At 44.0% G+C, this 20643-nt stretch overlaps 2 protein-coding genes across 2 annotated transcripts in view; both read left to right on the top strand.

The window, feature by feature from the left end:
• Positions 1 to 12326, top strand: part of pip5k1ca (phosphatidylinositol-4-phosphate 5-kinase, type I, gamma a) — a gene marked incomplete at its 5' end in the record, with an annotated part of 57826 nt that extends 45500 nt beyond the window's left edge. Inside the window, 2 exons of the mRNA XM_083647855.1 lie at positions 3685 to 3937; positions 12271 to 12326. Of these exons, the coding sequence (XP_083503981.1) occupies positions 3685 to 3937; positions 12271 to 12273 (256 nt within the window). The 3' untranslated portion in view covers positions 12274 to 12326. The remainder of the gene's footprint in view (positions 1 to 3684; positions 3938 to 12270) is intronic.
• A 3753-nt stretch (positions 12327 to 16079) lies between these two features.
• rab11ba (RAB11B, member RAS oncogene family, a) lies at positions 16080 to 20596 on the top strand. Its single transcript, XM_083647878.1, has 5 exons — positions 16080 to 16215; positions 16977 to 17172; positions 17770 to 17963; positions 18086 to 18166; positions 18276 to 20596. Exons 1-5 carry the CDS (start codon positions 16176 to 16178, stop codon positions 18419 to 18421), a joined length of 657 nt encoding a protein of 218 aa, XP_083504004.1. The 5' UTR covers positions 16080 to 16175; the 3' UTR covers positions 18422 to 20596.
• The last annotated feature ends 47 nt before the right edge of the window (positions 20597 to 20643 follow it).

Here is a 20643-nt window from a genome sequence, read left to right as displayed (position 1 = left end):
TTGCTTGTTTTAAACAGTATATTGAGCACAACTTGAAACAGCCACATGTCGATGATGTTGAATAGGTGTCCTACATACTCAAAATACAACATAACCGAGACACACCCAACTCCCGGCGCTGTAACAGTGCGTCCTCTCTGTTGTAAACAATGCCAATGCCAAAAAGCAGCCAGCACTGGAAAGAGATGCTAACCTAATACGGATTAATACCCCAATCATCACTGTGAGTCTGTTTTACACCAGTCTATAAATATCGTGCTGCACGCAGCTTTACTGGTGTTCCACTGTGACTAAACACTGAAGCCATAAACACACACACACACACACACACTGATATATACACACAGACACACGCATTATCATGCACACACATGCGTGTGTGCGCACACATACACAGAGCCTAACCCATTAGTTTATTGAGGTCTGGGTGTGGGAAAGTTCCTGTTATGGACAGATAAATGCTGCAGGCTATATCTGGAGCAGGCAGCTAATTAGTTAGGAGTGTGTGTGAGGCAGCCTGTGTGTGTGTGAGGCAGCCTGTGTGTGTGTGTGTGTGTGTGTGTGTGTGTGTGTGTGTGTGTGTGTGTGTGTGTGTGTGTGGGTGTGTGTGTGGTGTCTTTATTTTAAAGGACGACACTATGAGCCCCCCCTCCCCCCCTTTTTAGATTATTATTTTTTATTGACAGGACAGTATGTAGACAGGAAAGAGAGAGAGAGGGGATGACATGCGGCAAAGGGCCACGGGTCAGATTCGAACCCGGGTCGGCCACGGGAAGCATTAAGCCTTCATGCGCTCTACCAGGTGATCACACCCTCCCCAATTCTAACCTGAGTTTTAAAGATTGCATTTTGACAAGAAAGAAAGAAGCGAGATGGGATGATATGCGGTACAAGTAGACCAGGGGTGCCCAACCAGTCGATCGTGGTCTACTGGTCGTTTTTTTTTTTTTATAAATAATCAAATAAAAATATAATGGAAGTACATGCAGTTGTTTATTTTAATTATGGATCATAATACAATGCAATTCCAAATGCACTTTTATTTTAAAAGTAGCCACACAGTGAGAAAAAATAAAGTGAGAAAAAATAAATCATGTATTGGGGAAAAAAAGTGATGCATCGATTTAAGATGCATCGAGACGTAATCAAATCGAATCGTAGCCCTCTGAATCGTAATCGAATCGAATCGTGAGGCCAGTGAAGATTCACAGCCCTAATGTCAAGTGGTTGTGGGACAACGAGAAAGTGTTGTGAGGTTAGTTACTGCAGGCTGGAAACGATGTGTGTGCGTTTGCGATGTTGAAACTGGACTGGTAGATCTCGGGAGGCTGGCTACTTGAAAAGTAGATCTTGGGTCAAAAAAGGTTGGGCACCCCTGAAGTAGACACTGAACTGATAAGGGCGTGGTGGCACTGGAGTTCACACTGGGGCCGGGGGTTGAGTGTGGAGCGTTCAATGCGTGGCTACCGAAGGGGACCTGATCTGACCGGGTCTGACGCGGAGAAGGCAGTGCCGAGACATATGGCCTGAGGGTCTGGAAGGACCTGAGGGGGAGGAGGGAGTGGGCGCTGAAAGCGTCAGCGCCAGGGACAGGCGACTCAATGAGCCATCTGGATGGCCCCACTGCTGGGGAGGAGAGGGGTGGATGGCCCCATTGCTGGGGAGGAGAGGGGTGGATGGCCCCACTGCTGGGGAGGAGAGGGGTGGATGGCCCCATTGCTGGGGAGGAGAGGGGTGGATGGCCCCATTGCTGGGGAGGAGAGGGGTGGATGGATGGAAAAGGGAAGAGAGAGGTGGAGGGTGAGGAAAGGAAAAGAGGAAAAATAATGAGGACGAATGTTGGAAGAGAAGGAGACCCAGAGTGTTGCTGTTGGAACAAATGATTTGTTGTGAGAGGCAGACTGAGATGGAGAGAACAGTAATTGTGTTTCCATCAACATAGTTTGATGCACATTTTGAAGTATCACATTAGAATAGAAACAGCAAAATTCGGGGGTGGTCTTCAATTTCGCAAAAAAGTGTTTACACTCGCTTGAGGTGGTTTTTGCCTCTCTTAAAAAAGAACAGTTAATGCGCAAAATGCGAGATGGAAAAACCTTTTTCCAATAAGCTCTGACGTAGCGAACATGTAGCTCACATGACCGATCAGCACAGCTGTCTGCTGCGATGTGTTCTGCCTGCGGAACCGACAGACAAACGGACTGATAATCCTGCAACAGATCAAATGTTGTCCTGGATCCTAAAGTGTGAAATATGACCACCAGCAGATCACATGACATAATAATTATTAGCTATGATGGCAAGTAACAATTGCGAATCTCTCTCTCTCTCTCTCTCCATATGATCTTGTCTCACCCTTCCACACACAACCTACTTCTTCTCTTAACAGCCGTTAATGGAAAGCACCTCATTCCAATTTGAAGATTGTTGACGTTTCAAAAGTTTGCTCAGAATTTGCGCAAAACCTGAATGGAAACACGGCTAGTGGCTCCGAGGAAGAGAAGAGGCGGACATGACAAAGACAGAGAGAGATCAAGAGAACGGTAGCAGGAGCAAATTAATGATGGAGAGTCTGAGGAAGATATAAGCAGAGGAAAGGAGAGACAGGGTGAAAGAGAGACCGCCACCCCATGGCCCCTATTAATGATTCAGCCAATCAGTGCTGTCCGTGTGCGATGCCGACTCTGCTTTTCCTCAATAGCCAACTGCTGGGCTTTTCTCCTGGTGGAGCTAAGCTCAAACACAGAAGCTGAGGGAGATGTCTGGATCAGCTGTCTGGAGAAGCTTAAGTCCTTCCTAATAGTTGATGATCTGGCCAGGAACAATAAAGGATTTTGGAAACATGCAGTCAGCTGGTCAATCATAGAGCTTAGGCTGCTAGACTATAAACACCCATGCACACTCACACACACAGCTATGAAATCTTAATTGGAACCAGTTTGCTCTAATCTAATAGCTTGCTCCTGTTCCTCTGCCCTGTTATATTGAAGTGACTTTAACCAATTAATTGGTGGCCTCTGTGTGTGTGTGTGTGTGGGTGTGTGTGTGTGTGTGTGTGTGTGTGTGTGTGTGTGTGTGTGTGCGCGCGTGCGTGTGTGTGTGTGGTAGAGGGGAGAATGGGTAATTAGTAACACACAAAAACAGACTATCTATGGATGTGTACAAATATGTGCTATATACATTATTTGCTTTACATGTATTTTGCAGTACGAGACACAGTCTTACCCCCTCACCCCTCTGTCTCCAGGGGTTGGGGAGTAACGGAATTTAAAATACAGTATTTAAAATACAAAATATGAGTAACTGTATTCCATTACAGTTAGTTTAAATTGGTGGTATTCTGAATTATGTTAGTTTGTTTTGTTTTATTTGCTCTAAAATTCATGAGGCACGCATTTCCCATAAACAGAGTAAAAAAAATATTGCAACAATTTGTGGATGTGCAGTGCACCTGTCACACACCACGAGAGAATGGCAATGTCGGAGGAGACACAACCAGGAATCCATGCATGACCCAGACAAATGGGCTCAGTTCGGCTATTCCAAAGTATTTAGAATACGTTACTTAGCTTGAGTAATCTAATGGAATACGTTACAAATTCCATTTTAGGGCATGTATTCAGTAGTCTGTAGTGGAATACGTTTTTTTTAAAGTAACCCTCCCAACACTGTCTGTCTCCACAGTGAGGTTCAGGAAGTAGCCAGTGCCGATGCCACTTGCAGCTCTCCCACAGCTCCTGAAGCCGCGTCCCCCTCCTGTGCCCCAGCTGCGTCGTCCTCTCCTGGGGCAGCAGAGGCCACTGACCCGCTGGAGGCTCCAGACAGCCCCAAGGTGCTGGTGGAGGCAGACAGGGCCAGCCTGTTGTCGGGCTCCGGCTGCACCAGCCAGGCTTCAGTAGACGATGACGATGACGTGCCAATGACAGAAATCTACTTTGTAAGTCAAAGCACACAAACACACACACACACACACACACACAACACACACACACACACACACACACTTAGATATACTTACTCCCACACAGTGACAGGTTCAACTCACAGCCGAACTTCGTCACATTGGAAGATTGGCAGCTAAATACCCTCAGCTAGGACTAGCTCCCATCATCTCTCATCTATTTCAGTTTGACATTTTTATTTAGCCATTCATTTTACACTTTTATTGAGCTCTTACATTCAATCACCATCAATGTCTACTGGCTTAGACTGGGACATATGTCTTCATATATACAATTAACACAACAATGTACAGTATAATCTATGTATTCATGGCTGTATTGTTGGACTGAGCTGTATGATGCTCTCCTGCAGAAGCATTGACAGAAGGACCACAGACAGACAGTGGACCCCTAGAGGCTGGTATGGGAATGACAGCGGTTGCTTGTAGTGTGAAGTGTATTCAGTTGGACACTGTTGCAGTGTGCACTGTGGTTTGGAGTGTTTGCAAATAATAATAGCATGTCCACCTTCACTTTTGCTGCTGTGCTGTGACAATAGTAATAACTGATCTGATAGAAGGACTTTTGATTTTTCACTCGACTCTTTTTGCAATGTGTTTGTGCGTGTGTCCTGTTTTAGACAATTGTCCCCGTTAAAGCAACTAGCTACCATGAGATGTGCCTGATAGTGCTTAGTGATAGTGCTGTGTTTGCAGGTCTAAATGTGCCCAAAAGCAGAGCCATAAATAAGTATGAGTGTCAGGTAGAGGATGGGGGGGGGGCGGAGCCAGTGATCACAGTTACAGATAGCACGGTTCCCACCTGGCTCCGCTACGGAGGGGTGTCTCCTATCAGGAATCAAACACCCTGTAATGTGGCATGAGGAATCCTAATGGCCAGCAGGTTAGTCAGCAGGCTCCCTCAGTAATTGAGCAGCCGTCTCACCTGCCCTCCTCTGGCTGAAGCCCAACAACACAAAGCCCTCTGTGCACAGCAGAACCGTGGCCTGTAGGACCGACTGTGTGAGGGGAAGACACACTGGGCACAAAACTGCACATCCTAACGTGTGAGTAGACACAGCACCATCCGGTGCAGTGCAGCGCAGCGCTGAGTGCTTTCTAGGGAGCGGCCATGTAAAAGTAAGTCGTTTGTAAACAGACTGCCATAGGTCCAGAAGTATGAAAGCCCCGCATGTCATGTACCTACAAGGAATGTAGACACAAGCATTTTAAATGTTTAGCATCTCTGCCCTTGCCTTGCACTGAGGCTCAGAAGAGGATGTAGAGTTTGGCAGCAGATCAGCCAGTGAACTTCTCCTGCCACTGATGATCGTCTCTCTGCCCACGTCATCCATCCATACAGAAACAGCTGTTGTCAGTGGACAGTGAGTTTGCTCATATTTCTCATTGTTATCTGCCCTGTTATCCTCCAGCAAGTAGGAGTAGCTTCAGTCAGCAGTTTTGGTAAACTGTTGTCCCTCCATGTTAGAGTTTTTGGTGGAGAGGAGAGCCTAATCAGATACCAGTTCCTGTAGCTTTAGGTAAGCCTGATGGATGTGTCTGCTCTCTTTGCTATTATTTACCTTCTCTGGTGTTCGTACCAGTGAACATGTTTCGGGGGTAATTGTCTGTTTTTGGTTGGGATTACGTTCTCACTCTTAAAAAAACCGCACTGCAGTTTGCTTAGTAGAGGACAGAAACATGTGTTTTCAGGTGGTCTGTGGGCAGTTATTTAGTGTCGAATGGCAGATTTCTCACCTGCCCAAATGAACTACATGACTAATGTGTTGGGAGGCATGTATTTTTATACAACAAAATTATTCTTTTCTACAGGCCTCTGTTCAGTCTACAGTCAAACTGCAGTAGTATGCGGTGTCCGGCTAGTGTAACGGTAGATTCCCTGCCTACCAAAGCGAGGGGCGCAGGTTCGCGTCCTCGTGTTACCTCCGGCTTGATCAGGCGTTCATACAGGCACGATTGGCTGGTGTCTGCGGGTGGGAAGCCGGATTGAGCGTATTTGTCCTGGTCGCTGCACTAGCGCCTCCTCTGGTCGGTCGGGGCGCCTGGTCGGGGGGAATGGAACTGGTGGGAATAGCGTGATCCTCCCACATGCTATGTCCTACCGGTGAAGCTCCCTGCTGTCAGGTGAAAAGAAGCGGCTGGCTACTGCACGTGTCGGAGGAAGCATGGTGCTAGTCTACGGCTCTCCCCAGATCAGCAGAGGGTGGAGCAGTGACCGGGGCAGGAGGGGGGGAATTGGCCAAGTACACTTGTGGAGAAAATGGTGGGGGGATCAGAAATAATAATAATAATAATAATAATAGTTATAATAATAATAATAAAAACTTCCGTAGTATACATTTGGGTGTTTCCAGTTATAGCCTACGTATGAATAGACAAAGGAGGCAGGGCATTTTGGGGGAATACATAGCTTTTGAATGATGGACCAGCCAAAGCCAGCAGATGGCAGTGTTTGAGGTATGGCGCCGCTCCTCAGCGTCAGCAGTGCATCGTTTAGCTGAGGCGTAGAGAGGAACGCTCGCAGCGCTCTTCACGTCACAGCTTCCTCTGAGGCTCGTGTCTGAATCATTCAGCCGCTAGTATTCCCTACTCCTGATTCCCGCTGCGCCCACCTTTTCCCATCTCCTCTCCCATCTGCTCTTCTACTCACCTACTGCCATTCATCTCATTCTGCTCGTTACGCTCTGAAATCATTCTCGCCATCTTCCATCTCCTGTCCGCCTCTCACTCAGTGCCCTCTCCATGCCCTCCGTCTTGGCCTGGTTTCTTCTCTCCTCTGATTGATCTCATGAGTCATGATGAAGCTAGTCAGATGGGGCTGTGTAGTGGAAGCGGGAGGGATGGAGTGAAGGAGGGATGGAGTGAAGGAGGGATGGAGTAAAGGAGGGATGGAGTGAAGGAGGGATGGAGTGAAGGAGGGATGGAGTGAAGGAGGGCTGGGGGCGATGGGTGACTTGTGAATCTATTTATCGCCCCTGACTCATCCTCCCTATCTGTTGGGTTACCGACATTCAGAACAATCTGTGTCAATCTGCAATCCATCACCTCTACTATACTCTGTGTTTCTCCTGTCCGACACGAGAGGAAATCCCAGTCCAGCTGCCCAGAAAGTGAACCCAGACACGCACAGGTTCTGGGCTATGTTGAGTCAACCCAGACACACACAGGCTCTGGGCTATGTTGAGTCAACCCAGACACACACAGGCTCTGGGCTATGTTGAGTCAACCCAGACACGCACAGGTTCTGGGCTATGTTGAGTCAACCCAGACACACACAGGCTCTGGGCTATGTTGGGTCAACCCAGACACACACAGGCTCTGGGCTATGTTGGGTCAACCCAGACACACACAGGCTCTGGGCTATGTTGAGTCAACCCAGACACACACAGGTTCTGGGCTATGTTGGGTCAACCCAGACACACACAGGCTCTGGGCTATGTTGGGTCAACCCAGACACACACAGGTTCTGGGCTATGTTGGGTCAACCCAGACACACACAGGCTCTGGGCTATGTTGGGTCAACCCAGACACACACAGGCTCTGGGCTATGTTGAGTCAACCCAGACACACACAGGCTCTGGGCTATGTTGAGTCAACCCAGACACACACAGGCTCTGGGCTATGTTGAGTCAACCCAGACACGCACAGGCTCTGGGGTAGGGTTGGGTACCGAAACGACGTACCAATATGGTACCGGTACTTTTACAACCAATACTACGGGTACCGAATTGCAACCCAGATTTAGGTTCCTCATTTAGGTGCCATGCCCGAGCGGCTGAGTGAAATATCCGCCCTCCGGTGCTCCGAAACGGGCGCTGCACGCACCTTCACTAACATTCTAATCTAGGGCTTAACACATACAATTATTGTTTGAAATCCTCTTTACAGCCTTTTTAAATAAAAAATAGGTTTAAATAACTTAACTTTACAAGTACCATTTCAGGCACCGTTTAGGCACCGGTACCGTTTTAGAAGTATGGTTTTAGCACCAGTATCGAAATATAGGAAACAATACCCATCCCTACTCTGGGCTATGTTGAGTCAACCCAGACACACACAGGTTCTGGGCAATGTTGAGTCAGTATTGAGGTGGAAGTCAATTCAGAGTATCATGTAATCTTGTTACATAGCTGCTAGTATGATGTGCTCACTGTTTTGTTGCCGCTGCCTAAGTTCACGGGACACGTGGTGACTCCTAAACTCATTTTGAAACATAATATGATAACATTGTTCCGAGGAAGCAACTAGATCTTCAGTAGTTAGACTATGCCCTGCGGTACCACAGACGGTGTAGGCTGTCATAATTGGAGTGATTTATGCACTCTACCCTAAAGACTAGCGGCCTGTTTTGTGATTGTGTTGAAAGACAGAACATGGAATGTGGGAGGAGGATAAACAAAAAGACATTCATCTTCATACTTGACAGCATCTGTCTTTCATTTACTCTTGTATTCATCTCATCTTGCTGATATACTCTTTTCAAAATGTATTTCTTCACTCATTTGGGCTGGGCAATATACCCATATTATATTGATAATATGAGAGACTAGATATTTTCATTACATATACATATAACATATTTTGCAGATGTCTGATGACATGTATCACAGCATTACAATGCCCATCCCTAGATGTTATTAAAAGCACCTGTTAAAAGCAAAGTACAGTAAAATCGTATTAGATTTTGGTTATCGTAATATTGCATATGTGTTGTCTTTTGCTGGTTTTTAAAGGCTGCATTACAGTAAGATTTTGTCATTTTATGAAATACCAGACTGTTCTTGTTCTTGCTGTTCTGTTATTTGACTTGCCTTTACCAACTTAGTCATTTGTTGATTATTTATCAAAAGTCTCACTGGGTAAATATTTTGTGAAAGCAGCACCAATAGTCATCCCTACAATATTGTCGCAATATTGAGGCATTTGATTAAAAAAACAACAACATTGTGATATTTGATTTTGGCCATATCGCCCAGCCCTAGCTGTTAGCCCCATAGCATAGTGCTGAGCTTTGTGTGTGGGTCTGTGTGTGCGCGTGCGTGTGTGTGTGTGTGTGTGTGTGTGCGTGTGTGCGCATGTGTGTGTGTGTGTGTGTGTGTGTGTGTGTGTGTGCGCGCGTGTGCGTGAGAGTTCAACCTACACCGCCTCCCGCAGCTGCTTGGCTCTCTTTAAAGGGCCGGTACAGCACCGAGGAGGAATTGACTGGCAGCTTTCAGAGAGCCTGGCCAACACGGAGTGAACACACGACGCGCTCGCTTCTGCACGTCCACATAACGCAAAGAGCACTTTAGCTTGTTGGAAAGGAGGCGCAGCCCGTCGTGGTGTTTTGCTCTGAGTGAGGATGCTCTCTCTGTCTTTGACTTGGCTGGCTGGCATCCTGGCTTTCTTCCCATACCCACTGCCATCATCCTCCTCCCGCTCCTCCTCCTCCCTGTTTGGCTGATGCATAGAGTCATCCTTCACTCTGCCCACTTCACTTTGCTTCCATTTCCTGTAGTCCAAATTGTGCAAAACACTATGACAAAACACTAGGATGTACATAGACTTCAGTAAGACTTGTCATATTTATTTGAATAATGTGGAAGTTGTGTCTATTAAGCAGCATTTTTTCTATACTAATCCAACCAACCAATATTTACCTATGTGGACATGATATGTAGTCAAGTCTGCTTACTGTCAAAATGATTTCACACACATTCATTCCTACACTTTCACATTCTTACAGTTAAATGACATGTCAAATACTAAAATTCACACGTTCTGATGTGTCACGGCAACATTTGCTCCTTTATGCATCTCTAATTTTCATTTCCTGTCTTTCTCTTTTCTTCTCCTATGTTCTTTCCTGTGTTTCTCCTGCCTGCCCCTGCTGCTTTTCTCTGTGCGACTGGCCTTTCCTCTGTCCCTCTGGTGCCCTCTGCTGTGGTGGGTGTGTAAAAACAGCCTCCAGAGGACAGGACCTGGGTGTACTCTCCACTACACTATGCCTCAGAGTCTAAGGCCCAGCCGGATGGGGATGGGGAAAGTGAGACAGTAAGTGAGAAGCATTGGACTAAAACACACAACGGGGGAAAATGTCAGTTCTATAGGCCATCTTGTTTAGTGTTTGTTTAGCGGCGATTCTTCATTACAAAGATGGATGGCCACATCTGACTGTGCCTGTGACTGAAGCTTGGTATGGTTTGCTAAATTAAACCTAGCTTATCGGGTCCACTGAATGAGCTGACTAGTCCATGACTACTCCCAACAGTACGCCTGCATCTGTGTCCAGGAACGCACCCGTACAAAGACAGCATACTGTACATAAGTGGTTGGTTATTATGGTCACTCACTGCCAGTAAGACCATTTGGTCCACCACCAACCCATCATGCAGCCATCCAAAAGCAAGATGCTCAATCTTTACAACAGCGCCTCCCTCTGCCTGCAGGAGGCGGTTACACGTGTCCTCACCTCATGCATATAGGCCCTTTTCACAGCAACTGTTTTGAGGTGGTAAAGCAGGAAGTAAAGTAGGTGTAACCAATAACATTAATGAGAGCCCTGGCACTGGAACACCTACATGGAATGGAACCAACATTAATGGTATTGGTTACACCTGCTTTACTAGCACAAAATGGTTACTGTGAAATGGGTCCATAGCTTATATTACAGCACAGTGTGGTCACAATTCATTTCCCAATGCTTGGATCAATTAGTGGCAAGCTTATTTAGCTTGAATCCATTTAATTATCTAAATAGCTAATCTTGAGCTTTGTTCTTCCTCTCATGAAATAATAGAATTTTACTTTTTATAGTTCTACATACTGTAATATATTTCATTTAACCTTTCCAGAGATAGATATACAAATGTACACACAGAACAAGTACAGTACAGTTCATCCAGGGTTCATTGATTGGGATAGTGGTTCTATCTTCGATCTTTATAACACAAACCGCCATCATTATTTTTATTTTTATTTTCGCTTGTATTGGGTGTGTGTCATTCACCTTTTTGGGGCCAAATGTGTGGGATTCCTTGGATTCCCTCTTCACGGGGGTCTGTCTCCGTTAGCGCGCTGCTTCTTTCATTTAAGTCACAACACCTTCGTCTTGTAGTCTGTATACTATACAGACTTGAATAGGTCAGCATTTCGATGCTTTCTCCTATCTAAGCTGCCAAGTACATTTAATTCTTTCATCACCGAAAGACAAAACTCTGTTTCCTCATCGCTCCAGAAGTGAGACTTGGCTGAAGCCGCGCCTGCGCAGGTGGTGTGCTGAAGTCAGAAACCAGGATAAGATGTAGGCTATACATGCACCAGTATCCCGGTTTCCTTCGGAGTACTCCAGCTAGCATAGCCGGGTTTCTCAAAACAGGAATAAGGGCTTATCCAGGTTTCTGAAATCGGGATATGATGTTTCCGTGCGCAAACACAAAAATGGGATACTCCAAAACTAATAAAACAATAACCAGGATACTCATGTCCATGTAAATGCAGTCATTGTTATCACTGACATCATATTTTATTACAGGGGTTTCACTTCAGACAGATCTCTAGGCAAAGTGATAGATAAGGCATCGTCTTTCTTTGAGTTCGGTAAATCTTAAAAGTTAGACGTATTATTAAAGCTTGCAAATAAAAAGGAAATTAAATTACCGGTAATTGCGCCTGAAGTGCAGCTGGGCCAGACTTTTCACAGAGGTTGTTCTTGCAGCCGGTTCTGGCCAGGCAGCCTGCTTGTCTACTACTATTAGTGTAATGTGTCAGTCATCCCACAACAGCCTTATCCTCCTGCTCTGATTAACACAGTGTCATCGACCATTGTTTTTTCCTCTCTCTCTTACTCATTTTGTTTTCCACCTTCTCCTCTAACATCGATCTTTATAACATGAACTGATCCAAGCTATTCCACTAAAAAGCAGCAGACAGCAGACCAATCCTCCTCACACACATATGAAGCAATCAAATAGCACTCATCAAAACACTATACAATAATAATACTATACTATCATACAAGCTGCATCAGAAACGTTCACTCTAGCATCACAAATAAGAGGGCGGTTCACATCATCTGTTTCCTGATCTTTCATGCTTGTGAGATATCTGCTCGCCTTTACTCTCCTATTTCCCCCTTCAGTGTATAGATTTACTGCTCCAGTATTAATGTTCTCCCATTTGCCCAATGAGAATTTGATAGTATCACCTTTCATTAGCCAGCGATGCATGAAAAGACATGGATTTTGAGGGAATATATGTGTGTGATTTATGTATGCTCTCTCTCTGCCTCCTACTATTCCTCTCTCTCCCCCCCCCCCCCCCCCCAACAGTAAACCCTCCTCTCTGGCAGAGAGGAGTGAGTGCGCCAGTGAAGAGGACTCATCGATCTGTCGCCCAGACCTCAGCGATGGCAGCAGGATGCGAGTCCAAAACCTGGATTTTAAACAATGGAAGACAAAAACTGAATAGGCTGAGAAACAAAAGTGACTGGCTACCAGATGGGGGGGGGGGGGGATCCGCACAGTGATGACGTCACTGATATCCCAACATCCCCACCTTTCACCCCTGACGATGAAAAAATAAACCTGTATACGGCTGTAGTCTTGTATGTTTGACACACATATAAGGCTATAGCAATTTGTGTTTGTCCAATCAAAACAAAACGTCTAGACATCTCTGCCACCTTCACATTTCTATTAGTGAATATACAGTATATGTTCACTTTAATTCATATTCATGTTTATTTATATAAAATATTTCTTTTTCTTTTACCTTGGGGGGGGGGGCACTTTTCCCAGCCATTTTACTACTGTGAACATCTATTTATTCTGTTTGTTTGTATTCAGTTATGGTCTTCACTGTCACTGCTAATTTATCACCTAGAAAGAGTTCTTCTCTTTTATTCATTTGTGTTTTCATATTTTCACTCTAGTAGATGGATGGTTGGGTATTGTCTATTTTTCTGGTTTGTTTTTATTATTCTGTAAATTCAGTGTTACCACATTTCTCACCATACACTTATGAGAAAACACCGGCGACCCGTGTGTCTTTCCTTCAAAATCGATGGCATCAAATGCAACACTAAGACAGCCAACATTGAATTCAGTCACATCGTTACAATGTCTTCCAACGTTGCCCTGCTTTTGGACAGATGTACACAAAACGTTTTTTTTAAGAAGAGAAATTCACAAAGTTTCGTTGTGGGGAAAAAAAAAAAACATATCAGTGACATTTGCTACAGCCCCAGCCTCCTCACAAAAAGGAATTAATTGACTGGACAACATTTCAAATGTTTGTAGATTTTAGAGAATCAGTTTTAGTAGTTGCACTCAATATCGTACCTGTCGTCAGTATATTTGAGTGAACACAGTGCATTGCAGTGTTGACTTGGTGAGACAGTTTGTAAATGGGTTGAATGTTGTTTGCAGAAGAAGGACCTGAAAATGAACAAGTGATAGAGGCCAAATAACACATTACCACACTATCCAGAAGTCCTCATTTTCAGGTTGTAGATGGGAGCCTACACCGGCTGGTTTAGACCGCACTTTACTTGAGGTTTATCGAGTGTCATGGTGAAGTGGATCACAATAGTCATAGGATTAGTGTTGTTTACTGTCGTCTCTCTGTGGCTGATTTTACTCCAGTTTTTTTTTCTTCTGTCACAAGTAGCAGTTGGCTTCAGTTGGTCGGTACATTTGTAGGTTTGTTTGTAAGGGAAGACACATCAATGTAAGATAGAGATCATTTCATTCTCATGATGTGCAGTGGCCAGTTGTAGTCAATTTGCTGTAGTTCATCACATGGAGACCATAGCAGCAATATTTTATACAGTCTATAGCTCTTCAGTTCATTTTAATTGCCTTATTGAGAAATTTTAAATGTAGGCCTATCATTTATATATTTTTTCCACTCGTGCTGTTGTATTTATTTGTCTTTACGATAGTTGTGCTCCTGAGAATGTGTACATAGAATTATAAATACATATATAAAGATATATAAATATATTTTCCATTTGAATTGGAGAATATTATTTTTGTTTTGTTTTACTTTTTTGCTGCTGGGCAAGAAATTATTGCGACCTACATAATTTACTGTATCATATTCTTCAATGTGTTCATTGAGATACAGCTGTATTTATGGTCTATAAATCGCAGCTGTTTCTTTGATAGATACTGAAAGTTTTGTCGATTTTACTGTACATGCAAATCAGTAGGGGTTCTTCCGACTGTTCAGCTGTGTTGTGTACTGTATGTGTTTTCATCGCCGTGTGCCCTCATCCTCTAGGGAGAGTCCTTTATAGAGACATAGCATGATTTAAAAATGAATATGCATATCAATAATGTGACTGTGTATATTCATCTATTTATACATGAGGATAAATAGATGGCTGTGTGTGTGCGTGCGCGCGTGCGTGTGTGTGTGTGTGTGGACTCGATCAGAATGAATACAAAATAAAGCAGTTCTATGTCTATGAATTGTTGTCATGGGAAATTATGTCATGTGATATTTGTAATGGAGCCTTTTTCACTTCCCACCCAATTCACCCATTTTGTGTCTAAAAGGCAGGAAGTAACACAGGTGCAAGCAAAACATTAAAAAACACGATTTCAGATGGACAAGCCCGTCTTTATTGTCACACGAACACTACAACACACATGCAGTGGTCACGTTTTCTTTCCAGCGCCTGGGGACCAACTTCAGATGTCGTCACTGGTCGGATGACGATCTTCTGCATGTTTTTAGTGGGGGGTTATGTAAGGAGGAACCCCCTGGGGGGTACGGGGAGAACATGGAAACTCCACACAGAAAGGCCCTTTCGACGAGATAGCCCACCTGGGCAGTAGGCACTGAAGATATGGGGGGGTCACAACTCCAGCACCCACAGCGTCCCAGGCGAGAATCGAACTCAGGACCTTCTAGCTGTGAGGCGACAGCGCTACCGACTGCGCCACCGTACCCCCGAGGGTATTAGTGAGGGTTTCCAACTTCTAATCCATTTGGTGATCCAGTGTCGGGGCCCTTGTTAATGTTTTGCTTGCACCTGTGTTACTTCCTGCCTTTTAGTCACGAAATAAAAAAGGCTAATTATGAAGTCCACAAACCTTTGAACCACTTATCATCTAAAATAGATAATTTGTAATGAGCAAGTGCAATTTTTGAGATAGGAAGGTCATCTTGGGCTCAAATTGAAGCTTATGAACTTAGGAGGTTTTCTATATTATACAATGATATTCACCATAAAGTGCTAGAAAATAATCATCTTCGATGAGAATTTGTCAAGCTGACAGTATTTTTTATTTTTTTGGTCTTTGGGGGGGATTTTGTGGGTGAAATTTTAAAATAGAATTGCAGCAAGCCCCCTTAATCTAATTTTGGTCCTTCCCCCTATGTCTCAGCATAGGCTACTTCCAGCCAAATTTCAAACATGCACGACTATGCAATTGCAGTACCTATTTGCATTTACATCATTTCGCCAGAAACATGTCCCAAAAATGTTTTTTTGGGCCCCTGAGACCAAACGGCCCCGAGTTGGGGGTGGCCCTTATGAACTTGTGATGGCCCAAAAACGCACGCACGCACGCTCCATTCACCCCAATGGACCAGTTTTTTACTCTCAAGAGTTCCAGGAAGTAAGGTCCTGGATTAAGCAGCACTGTGGCGTTGCAGCACTGTGGCGTTGCAGCAAAATGGACAGTTTGTGTTGTACTTTGAAAGTTTTTTTTTTTCTTGAATCAAATTGTATCAGCTTGAAAAGGTATACGCGAGACCCATTATTGGCTGTTCATACTCTCTCAACCAGACCCTCAACTAATCGCCCTAACCCTCATGCCTAAACCAATCATCCCTCGTCATGCCTAAAACTAACCAATAATCACTCCCCATGCCTAATAAGGGTGGGACTTGGCGCAAATGAAAAAAAAACGTGCTGTCTGTCTGTCACAGTCCCTCCGCTCACGTGCTCTCATTCCCTTCCTGGAAGCGATATTTTTTTTGGATGATGGGGAAGGCTATGCAACGGCATAAGCCGCCCCTCTCTGCGAATGTGTTTGGTTGGAAGTTTGACGCTAGGCCAATCAGAGGCAGAGAGGGGCGGGTTATGCCTTCGCATAGCCTTCGCCATCATCCCAAAAAAAATATCGCGGCCGGTGGTGGTTGTTGTAGACAGGAGAGGCAAGGAGGGGTCTGCTGTTGTTTGTTGGAAAGCACGTTGAACGTAGAAAAATAGTCCCCTAAAATGGGAACCCGAGATGACGAATACGACTATTTGTTCAAAGGTAAGACCTGCTTTAAATGTGGAGCGATGACAAGATGTTGTTGCTGGAGAGAAAGTTCGGTGAGTGAGGAGTGAGGAAGTCCACCAAGCTAACGACGCTAGCTCTGCTAACGTTAACATGATACCTGTCTAATTTGCTAACTGGATAACAAGCTAACTGAGTAACGTTAACTTCAATATAACCTACGCAATGCTAACGTTACAGCCACCCATCGTTGGTATTCCAGACAAACTTAAGGGGTTTTCACATTTTGTTAACTAGCTAACTTTAGCGAACTACTGAACGCAATGATGGCATGAGTGAGATAAATGGCAATCTGCCTTCCTGAAAACATTCAGCTGAGACGAGCTACAGTGACGTTAGCTAAGCTAGCTTTCTCCACCACTGCAAGCTGGTCAACAACTTTTTGCAACATTGTATCTTCGCTCCCTGATCAGACAAGGGGGTATTGTTGACAATCTAAGGAATTTTAGACATTTCATTATGTAGCTATTTGATTGACAGCATGAATTCTTAGGTGGATTGAAGCCTAAAACTGTTGTACTGTAGCTATTTGTTTGACAGCTTAAATTCTTAGGTGGAGTGAAGCCTAAACTTGCACTGTCAGTGTCACCCTGTATAGTCCAAATAATGTAGCCTGTTTGGGAAGCAACCTAAACTTGCTCGTCACTCAACACGACTAATCTTTTACAGTTTGTCAAAGTCTGACACAGAAAATCATTTTGTTTTAATGCTTGTTGTTACGCACGTTTTCCTTCTAGTTGTACTAATAGGAGACTCTGGAGTGGGGAAGAGCAACCTCCTGTCCCGTTTCACCAGAAATGAGTTCAACCTGGAGAGCAAGAGCACCATCGGGGTGGAGTTTGCCACCCGCAGCCTCCAGGTGGACGGCAAAACGATCAAGGCTCAGATTTGGGACACAGCTGGACAGGAGCGCTACAGAGCCATCACCTCAGCGTGAGTTTGTGGGCATTGTTTTTTTTGTTTGTTTGCAGGATATACTGTACATTTTTAAGTAACAGTAACTTGGAATATTTCTGCACACTTGCACCATGTAAAGCTTATCACATATGCTGCAAGATCTACACATTCTCCAATTTTCACTGCAATGCAGTTCAATCAAGTTACTGCTCAACAAGCAATCACATTTGTCGTTTGACTCCATTTTTGTACAGGCGGTACACATTCAAATTACACTAAATGCACATATCCTTCAGTTATCCAAAGAAGCTGGCAGAAATGGCAGCCCCAAGATAATTGAAAAAAGAGTAGAGCCTGCACACTTACTCCAAGCTGCATAGTTCAAACTACGTGGCGTGTAGTAAGTGTGCAGGCTCTACCCTTTTTTCATTGATACAGCTTTTGTTGCTATAGCCTTGCACCTGCGTGATGTGCATATAATTTCACCCCTTCAGCCCCAAGATAATTGCCTTATGAGATTGTTTGATTTCATGGCAAATTTTCCCTATTTTACACAAAAGTAGCAGTGAATGGGGAATAAGGCAAAAAAAATCCGACTTAACTAATTTCCCTTCATTGGTCTCTTGCCACAAGGTATTACCGGGGGGCAGTCGGGGCTCTCCTAGTTTACGACATCGCCAAGCACCTGACATACGAGAACGTGGAGCGCTGGCTGAAGGAGCTGAGGGACCACGCCGACAACAACATCGTCATCATGATGGTTGGCAACAAGAGTGACCTCCGCCACCTCAGGGCAGTGCCCACCGACGAGGCTCGGGCCTTTGCAGGTATGTGACTGTTGTCTGCTGCCACCGGGGAGATGGCACTGCACTTTAAATAAAGAGATGTGTAATGTAATGAAGCCAGCTAAAATGTGTAAATGCACCTTGTGTCTCTTTCTCTTCCTCAGAAAAGAACACAGTCTCATTTATTGAAACCTCAGCCTTGGACTCCACTAACGTAGAAGAAGCCTTCAAGAGCATTCTGTCAGGTAGGAACAGTGAAATGCGGAGACATATGCTGCACAATGTACTGTGAGTGTGATAGCATGATTTTGGATTGGTTTAATACATGAAATTATATATTTTTTCCTCCCACAGAAATCTACCGTATTGTATCACAGAAGCAGATAGCAGACAGACCTGGACATGACGACTCTCCGGGCAACAACGTAGTGGACATCAGCGTCCCCCCTACCACCGACGGACAGAAGGGCAACAAACTCCAGTGCTGTCAAAGCCTGTGACACTCATCTTTACTGGCCCTCTTCAAACCCCCCCCCATCTCTCTCCTCATCTCTGCTTTACTTTTACTCCAAGTGTCATGCTGCTGTTGTCTTTATACCTCCACGTGTTTTAGAAGTCTCTCTGACGCTAAGACTCTCGTAGTTGACATTCCTTTTTGTTTTCTGCTTTGTTTTTTTTGCTCAGCTGTGGTCTAATCTCAGAAGAGCCTATTATATATATATATACATATACATATATATATACACATACACACACGTGTGTGTGATTTAACAGCAGCCTCATAATAGCCTGGCGAGGGAGAATGCTAAATTATGATGGGTCTCATCTCTGAGCTGTAGTCAACCATGTCTTCTTTGTAGTTGACTAGCCTATATGGCCCTGATCATGTGACCCGCTCCTGTTGAAGGAATGGTGAGGGATCAGTAGGGCTGTGCTTTAGTGCTTTCTGTTTGCCTCTTCTTCTCCACCTGCACCGGTGCTGACTGGTGACATGCTGTGCTACAGTGGAATCTTAATTTGTTTCTGGCTGTCTGATCTACAGTAATTCTGACTGTCTTGCAAAAGAGGAAACAAGTGAACAAGGTAGCTTAGTTTGAAGTATTGCTCTAGAGTAGACCTTCCAGTTGCCTCTTTAAATTTTCCTCATGAGCCCCCATGCCCAGCGACCTGACCGGTAGTGACTGCCTGACTTTATATAGACAAGTGTGAAACAAATTACGTTTTTTTTTTTAATTATGTAAAGCTTAGTGCACAAAGATACCAAAGGAGATAAATGCAATCATTGTCAGTCTTCAGTTATCTCATTGAGGTATGTTTCAGGCTGTTTCGATTGCAGGTCATTTCTAGATTTTGCAAACCATTGCAAATGGTTTGCAAAAATGCATCACACGATATAGCAATGTCATGATTAATTTGATAGATTTTGATGTGATAAGCAATCATTGGTGTTAGCTTGGTTAGTTCCTGTCTCGAGTTTGCTCAGGCCATGACCTCTTAGCGGGCTGTGAAAAAAGTTAAACCCATGTCATTTTTTTGCACTTGTGTTCAATTTCAGCAGAACATATCAATGAACACTTAAAATTACTCAACATCTTTATCAAATAACATTTTCTGGTTGGTTGTAAAGGAAAAGATGTTGGTGGACATGTAGCAGCAAAAAACGGTTTCCTCCCATGTAGAAAAGTTTGTCATCTGAATCCGACAGCTGTCAAAGGCAGTGGATATGGGCACATGGTAGAGTAGAATATTTTACCAAAAGTGGAAATTAAAATAATGTAATATGCACTTCACTTAACACTTTCACAAGTCCAGCCACATAAAGAATTGTCAGTTGAGTTATTGGAATTTAGGTGCGAAAATGCCAGTTTATGGTTGGCTGAAATGCCTTATGTCTCATCTGGTTTAAAAAAAAGTTTTTTGTGATGATTCATACCATACATAATGTCTTCTGACATTCCCCGTTTGTTAAAAAATACACAACATCAGTAACCTAATCCACATGTGATAACCACTTGGCAAACATATTTTAGGTATGCTGCTCTCCCACTATGCTCCTAAATTAATGCTGCATTCTCTACTGTGGTTTAACAGTGTTATGTGTATGACAACTGGGTAGTGATGGCATGCCATGCATTCATCTCCACACAGCAGACTGTTTGCAAACCCTCATCTCTTGTGGCCTCAAGTTGAAACCATGTTAATGCCATTTTTGACCACCCAAAATAATACACAACACATTTGTACATGAATGCTCTGGGTCTCAGAATTCTTTCGACATCTGATTATTCCAATATAGAAACTGCCATTTTTTCTTTTGATTTTAGCAAATTGGCCTATAATAATCAGTTGGCGTTAATAATTCATTTTCTTTTACTTTATAAAAGTTGCACATTGTACATTCTTGTATGGTCAGATCATTTCTTTCCTGGATAAAGTATATAGCCCCTTTTGGAACCGTTTCGGGCATGTGACGTGTGGAGGAGAGATGATGACGTCATATGCCCGAAACAGTTCCGAAAGGGGCAGGTAAAGTAGATCTTTACAAAAGCATTATCGATGTATCACATATTGAAGGAATCTTTACTTTCTTACGTGCAATCCATCTGTAAGTAGACCTGCAAAGCCCAACAACACTGTATAATATTAAAATGTGGATAATTGCGTGCAAAAACAATGTGTGCTAATTGCTTAATTGTGAAGTGACCTTGAATAATGCGTTAAA

Source organism: Poromitra crassiceps, assembly GCF_964638095.1.
Source record: "Poromitra crassiceps genome assembly, chromosome: 12".
NCBI lineage: Eukaryota > Metazoa > Chordata > Actinopteri > Beryciformes > Melamphaidae > Poromitra > Poromitra crassiceps.
The sequence above is the reverse complement of the archived record's forward strand: the minus strand, read 5'-3'. Positions and strand labels throughout refer to the sequence as shown.

Excerpts from the sequence above, each read along its gene's own strand:
- rab11ba (XM_083647878.1), top strand. The coding sequence starts at position 16,176 with ATGGGAACCCGAGATGACGAATACGACTATTTGTTCAAAG. Across the intron at positions 16,216-16,976 it reads ATACGACTATTTGTTCAAAG|TTGTACTAATAGGAGACTCT; the intron begins GTAAGACCTGCT and ends TTTTCCTTCTAG. Across the intron at positions 17,173-17,769 it reads TACAGAGCCATCACCTCAGC|GTATTACCGGGGGGCAGTCG; the intron begins GTGAGTTTGTGG and ends TCTTGCCACAAG.